The sequence below is a fragment of the Trifolium pratense genome, linkage group LG3, assembly GCF_020283565.1.
Source record: "Trifolium pratense cultivar HEN17-A07 linkage group LG3, ARS_RC_1.1, whole genome shotgun sequence".
NCBI lineage: Eukaryota > Viridiplantae > Streptophyta > Magnoliopsida > Fabales > Fabaceae > Trifolium > Trifolium pratense.
The window spans coordinates 45,886,736-45,893,909 of record NC_060061.1 but is presented as its reverse complement, the minus strand read 5'-3'; the positions used below and the strand labels follow the sequence as shown (position 1 = coordinate 45,893,909).

General features: G+C 31.5%; 1 protein-coding gene across 1 annotated transcript; it reads left to right on the top strand.

The window, feature by feature from the left end:
- The first annotated feature begins 5,075 nt into the window (after positions 1 to 5,075).
- On the top strand, positions 5,076 to 6,956 carry LOC123918468. The gene has a single exon (XM_045970530.1). The coding sequence runs from the start codon at positions 6,146 to 6,148 to the stop codon at positions 6,656 to 6,658; it is 513 nt and encodes a 170-aa protein (XP_045826486.1). The 5' UTR covers positions 5,076 to 6,145; the 3' UTR covers positions 6,659 to 6,956.
- Positions 6,957 to 7,174: the final 218 nt, after the last annotated feature.

Genomic DNA, 7,174 nt, shown 5'->3' with positions numbered 1-7,174 from the left:
TATTTTAAAGATAAGATACATTAACTATATAATAAATGAATATTTACCTATAATTAAGGCTAGAAGGAGTTCGGTAAAAAAAAAAATTCTAGGAGTACTAATTGTATCATGAATTAATCTATACTCTATACTATATATATATATATATATATATATATATATATATATATATATATATATATATATATATATATATATATATATAAAGAGGATACGTGTGAACTTTTCATAATACCAACAATACCCTTAATTTATCTTCTAGGATCTTAGCTTCCGAAATTTCGTACTTAAGTTCCGAAATTAAAGAAAGTTCCTAATACAAGTGAAAGTGCTCGTCTGAGAAGAAGAAACAGAGAAAGGGAGTTGCGGTTTGGTGTGAAGAGACCATAATAAAGCTTTGGTGAGACTACTTAATCTAACATTGAGTAATTACAATCCTTAAACTTACAAACCCATTGCACCACTTAGTGAAAATTGGATTTGAAGAAATAATGCTATTATTGGACGCGTTGCAAATGCTAATATGCAAAGTTGTTGGAAATCAACATAATGTAAATGTTATTGTTTGACACGTATTGTTAAAATGGACAAGAGTGATTGAACAAAGTTAAAACATTAGCTTCCGAATCTAAGGAAGGATTTTCTAGGAATGAATCAAGGGTATTTTGGATTTTTTGGAGGGTCCGAGAGCATGTTGCAAGTCCTAAAAAGCAAATAAATAAAGCCCAATTATACTAGCCCAAAGTAATTCCAAAGAAAAAATTACTAGCCCAAACATACCTGGGCCAAACCAAAACTTTTTTTTTTCTTTATAAAGACTCATTTCAGCCTCTCCCTTACACTTTCACCCCTAACCTTAGCATAGCAAACGGCAGAAAACTCTCCCTTACTCCTCAATTCCTAACCCTAGCAAAGCATAGCAAATAGCGGCAACCTATTCTATATCATTGTTGGTCGTTCCATTCATTTTAATTGTCTTATGTGATACATCTCTATCTATCTCTCTCTCACTCATTCTCTCAATTTCGCTAGTTTTTTCTTTTTAGATCTATTTGTTGATTGCTAGAAAGAATGACAATGCAAAGAACCATATTGGAACGATAACAAAAAGGTTATGGTTTTATTTAATTTGTATTTTTGAAGTTTTATGTTTATTGTATTTTTTTTCTGTATTTTAGGTGTTATTTATAATTTGTGTATTTTTTTCCTGTAAGTTTATTCTCCTATTCATCATAAAAAAATGTTTTTGATTTAATTAATTCGGTATAAAAAATACATAACATATTATTATAATTTTAATTTAAGCAACTATGAAATAAAGAGCACAGTAAAAGCATTTGAAGAACCGATAGTAAATATTTTTTTTGGTATTATAGTTATAAAATCACGCTTGACATTGTGGCTATATATATATATATATATATATATATATATATCTCTTCCAGAAATTGAAATTTTTTTAAAATAAAGGTTTGGACAAAAAAGTAATTGAAATTTTATTGGGCCAAATAATTATCCCGAAACCCAAATAACCCGAGTAATCCAATTGTTCAAATTTGGCATGATTATATCACTTGTCGATTTGGCAGGTTCTGTAGTTTGGTTTTGAACACGTACCGGCCTGAACCAATATCTAGCCCTACTAATGACTAATTTACACTCATCTCATATGATATGTGAACTTCATCCCTTGAGAAGACACATGTATTTTTCTTATTTAAAAAATATATATTTAATATAACTGACATAAATTATTATATGGAGAAGTAAAATAACTTAGGAGAATATGAAAGATAATCTATAATGCAAGAAGGAAAACACACCAAAATGCTTGCCCTAGCTATAACCAAATTAGAACCATCATTCTTCTCCCCCGGTTAGTTACTTGTATTTGGAGTCAAGTGAGTATTCATTTTTCTTGCATTATATATCCTCTTCCAACTTCTCCTAGGTTATTATGTATCCATGTAATAATTTATGTGAGTTAGTTTTGTTTACTATAATAAATTTCTCTTTTCCGTACATTTGGTTGTGTTGTGGAGCTACTGACTAGGAGCATACTTGGTCAAGTATAGTAGGTCATAATTGTGGCCGCTACAAAGAACGAATGAAAAGTTGATCGGGAAAAGAGGGAGGTATATGCATTATCATAACCACAGACTCACCAAAATGCTTCAGTTAAAGTTATATGTTATAATCCTTTTGTTTGCAGGTCAACCTTCGGGTTCGGTTCTTGCTGAAGCTATATTATTTTTTACGTGATTTTTTAAAACTAAAGGCTAGGACCATTAGTCCATTACAGTAATACACGGCTACACCACAACGAGAGACAAAGATCATCCACCAAGAAGGACAAACACAAGAGATCTTCAATCAACTAGACCTCACAAAGATTCGAGTCAACACCACGACAGACTCTATTAGTTCAAGCAAAATATAGGGTGCTTACCTCACTTGTAAAAGGAATAGGGGAGTCATGGTTTTTACCTAGGAACTATTTTCAAGATGAAAGTTTCACCCTATCAATTAGACACTCAACAGAAAAAGTTCCCTCCGAAAGGAAAGCATCATTTCAGGAGTTCCATATAATCCACACAAGAGTTTGCCAAATTAACATTCACCCCAATTTGTTTTTCCTAGTCAAACAAATATAAAGTGGACCAACTTTTTACTTCTTAAGTTGTGCTTGTTGTTGTTTCAGAGTTAAAATTATCAATTATTATTTGAGGTAAAGTTTTTAATAATCTCATCATCGATACAAACATATAATCTTTGAGAAAACTATCTTTCATCTTGTTGTGTATAACCTTATTTCTTTAGAGTAAGTTACACTCCACTCCTGTGAAAGAAGCTTGAATTACATTTCTCTCTTATGTTAAAATATACACCATTTTAATATAAATAAATATATTTGTGATAACAATTAGCTTTAAGTCATTATTCTGTATAAGAAACATTTAATTTATCATTTTAAAAACATAAATTTTCCATTCTTTGAAATTTTTATTATTTTAATATATAAATTTAATATGAATAGTTGTTTTTAATCGACTTTAGTAATCTATTCAATATATATATTTTATTGTGTATAGTTTCATAATTTATAACATCATATAATATTTTTTGTCAAAAAAAAAAACAACATTTAACATTATATGTAAATGACGTGAGTAAATGTTGAGATTTTATATATTGGTTACATTTTGTTAAAACATGTTCTAGCAAGATGTTGGACCAAATGTCTTGACACGTGAGTATGACATCGCAGCGTGTTTTGTTTCGTGTTTTATTTACGCGTAATATATTTTGAAGATTTGATTGAATAATTATTTCACACTTACTTGTGCGTCAAGACGCAGGTATTTCTAGAACCTACAAAAGGGGGTTTAGGGATTACTTGTTCCTTAAGATGTTAAAACATGTAAGGAATCCAAAAAAGATTTGGTTCTAAAATATGTGTGCTGATTACACCATTGGATCAACTGTTTGAAGCCCCATTGCTTATCAAGGCCATGTTGTGCTCATGCTATTTAAAGGAGAAGACGTTAAACCTAATTTAATCACTTAAGCTATTATTGAGAAAAGTGTCATTAGGATTTTAGTCTATCCATTGTTATTTGTAAGCCTCTCTCTTGTATCACCTTGATAGTTGTTGCTAGAGTAGGACTATTTAGTTGAGTTGTACTTGTGATCCTCTCTTAAGCTTTTAAGTACGGAATTATATTTGATTTATTGGAGTTGTCTCCTTATTGTGTGAAACCATGGTAATCATGGCTTGTGTGATTTAGGGGAAGCGAAAGAGATCTCATATCTAGGAGTTCCTAGGTAGAAATAGTACGAGTATAGTGATTAGGTGCGATTACGTAAATTGAGGTGTTCATCATGAATGAAGTTTGCAATAGGTTCCAGAAAATAGACGGTTATAAAAGTTAGTTCTTTATCACCAACTAGTGAAGTCATGGAATCTTCCCTTATCTCCGGGATGATACTTTTGAATGATTGTTGATGAATCATACATGGATATTGAAGATTGAAACATAACAAAAAAGAAGGAGATATTTTATTTATAGAAACTCTACTTCTCAAATACATTTTTATTTTTGTAGAAACTCTACTTTTCAAATATTATTATTTTTTTGTAAACCAAAAAATAATATTTTTTTTTTATAGAAACTCTTTCAAATATTATATAGTATGTACATTTTTTTTTTTTTAAATTATCTCAAACATTTTTTTTTAAACTCTCGAATAATAAAATTTACGCTTTATTACCAAATAGACCTTAAAAAATTTCATCAGCAACAACTTGTACCCCGTATTATTTAATTTTTATATCAGCTTCCTCATGTACAATAGTTAATTAAATATTTTCATCAACAATAACTTGTTCTCTGTGTATAATATTTGATTATTTTATTAGTCTCCCCGTGTACAATAGTCGATTAAATTTTTTAATGAACAACAACTTGTTTCCGTATATACTACCTCTGGTCTTATATATAACAGAAAGTTTATTTTTTAGATTCATTAATAATCAAATGTATCTAGATCATATTATGAATCAGATACGTTAGATTCTTAATGAATCTAAAAAGTAAACTTTATCTTATATATGAGGTCAGAATGAATAATAATTAATTTAAATTTTTCATCAACAACAACTTGTTCCCCATATTATTTAATTTTTTTTACAGCTTGCCCGTGTAATAGTAATTTTTAAATTTTTATCAACAATAAAATTAATATTTAAAAGTGTTTGCATTTACATTAAGGTGAATTCTGCACATATTATGTAGATATTTACCTATACATTTTTTTAAGATTGATGGTTGTGGTTGGTTTACAAGTAGTATTTATTAATTTTCTATATTAAATATTATCTGTGAACCAATTACAATCACCCACTTAAATCGTGTACCGATACATATTTACGTAATATTTGTACCGAAATGTACACCTTCCATTAAAAGGAACAAATAAATATTCAGAAAAAAAAAGAAACAAAAAATTAGAAAAAACAAATAAACGGTAAGAAGAAGATATATTTGGGCCGATTTCACTTTTCAATTCAATTTCCCTTTCCCTTTCACTTTCACTTTTCAGTTTTCACTCTCTATCTCTCTCACTCTGCGTTTATTTTATTTTTTTTACTTTCTATTATTACTGTTTTCTTTATCTTCTTCCTGAAAACCCTTCTCATCCAATAACCACTTTCCCTTCCCAGCGCCCAAAACTTTTGTTATTTTGGTCATGTTTTTCCTTCGCCCAATCAAAAGAAAAATCTTGAGATATACTAAGTGAAGAAGACAAATAGGTAAGATATCTTCTTCACCACTTTATCATGCATGTAAAGCAAAGCCAAAGATTTTAGATAAATTTGTAGATCTGGAATTTTTTATTTTTTTTTGGTTTACAGATCTGGAAAATATATTTATGTAAGTTTTGAGTTTGTAGATACATTTTGTGATATGTCTGTTTTGTGGTACAAAATTGATTTTAAATGTTACTGCCCAAAAATATTTATTTTGCTGAATATTTCAAAAATATTCCAAATCTGAATATAAATAAAAAAACTACATGTCAAAGGCAAAGCTTATAAAAGGAAAAAACTTAAGTTTGTACTCCCGGTACCTATATTAAACGAGGGGTAACACAGTCATTTCATGATCCATGGCATTTAACGTAATATACACAAGTTCACAAGGGTAGTTAACTAGCACCACCCCTATAAATACCAAACGCCCCCAATCCTTTGGCATTCTCTTCTCTCGCTTGTGAATTTCACAATTTCTTTTCTCTCTATTTATTCCCTCTCTCCTCTCTCTCTCTCTCTCTCTCTCTCTCTCTCTCTCTCTCTCTCTCATTTCTTTGGTAATTCTTGAAAAATTGCCAGATTCTGGCAACACTTTCTCTCTCATCACCCTCTCCTCCGGTGAATTTTTTCCAACATAGACATCACCATCGATTTCTCCGTCAAATTACTGTTTTACCCTTTTAATTTTTACTATTTACCCTTTTACCCTCCTTAGACCTTTTCAGTTTTCACAGTTGAGGAAATCGTTTTTTTTTTTGAAATAATATTTATTTATTATTTTAATTATTAAAGCGTGGGGTTGGTAGTGACGTGGCATGTGGATAGAGAGCCATGAATACCAAAACTATGCGTTTACCCCCTCGTCGAGTGTTGACATCTAGCAACAGTACAACAAGTAATAATAAGCGAAAAGAGAGAGATGACCCGTTCGAAAGGCCCAAGCCCATACACGGGCCCAATTCAAAATTACTCAAGCCGGATAAGCCGATTTCCAAACTCAGCGGCTCGGAGCCGGTTCAATCAGCCACTACAACAACAACAACAACAACAACAACACCGTCCAATCAGCTGCTAGCGGGCTACCTGGCCCATGAGTTTCTCACCAAGGGAACACTCTTTGGCCAGCCATGGATCCCATCCAGAGGGAAGGAGGAGGAGGAAGACGAGGACGACGTTGGTGGCGGCGCCGAAGGAGAAGCCACGGAGGCGCCGCCGAGCCGGAGACCGGAGACGAAGATTGACAAGGAAAGGTATGTGGAAGTTACGGCCTTATTAAAGGGTGGTGGGACCCACCTTCCCGGCATTGTGAACCCCACTCAGCTTGCCCGTTTCTTAGACTTTTGATGATCTAACGTACAATTGGGAGAGAGAAGACACGTGGAGCGATCCTATTGGCTCTCCTTCCTTTTGTTCTGTTCTTTTAGAGAGAGAGGGGAGAAAATTGAAATTGAAATTTCTCCCCCGATCTTATTATTTTTGTTTGTTGTTAAATTTGAGATAGAAAAAAAAATTAGCTATTTTGTTTTTATTTTTCTTTGTTAGTGCATGCAACTTGTATGTATCATGTTGTATGTCATCATCATCGCTCTCATGATGTATCTGTTGTTTGTTCACATGCAAAATACATGCTTTTGGTTTCAAATTTTTTTACCCTATTATTATTATCTGTGTTGTGTGCATTTTTCTTTTACCCTCATTTGATTATTACCCAATTATTATTATTGTTGTTGTAAGTATGATTATTGATTAAATTAAGCTGTGTTTGTTTGATTAGCGATTTTCCATATATATGATCTAAGGAGTTACAACAATTTGTCGTGTTAATTGAATTGCAGCGTAATGAGTTGTGTTATTCTTATT

What these genes read in the sequence shown, in the direction of transcription:
- LOC123918468 (XM_045970530.1), top strand. Translation starts at nt 6,146, where the DNA reads ATGAATACCAAAACTATGCGTTTACCCCCTCGTCGAGTGTTGACATCT.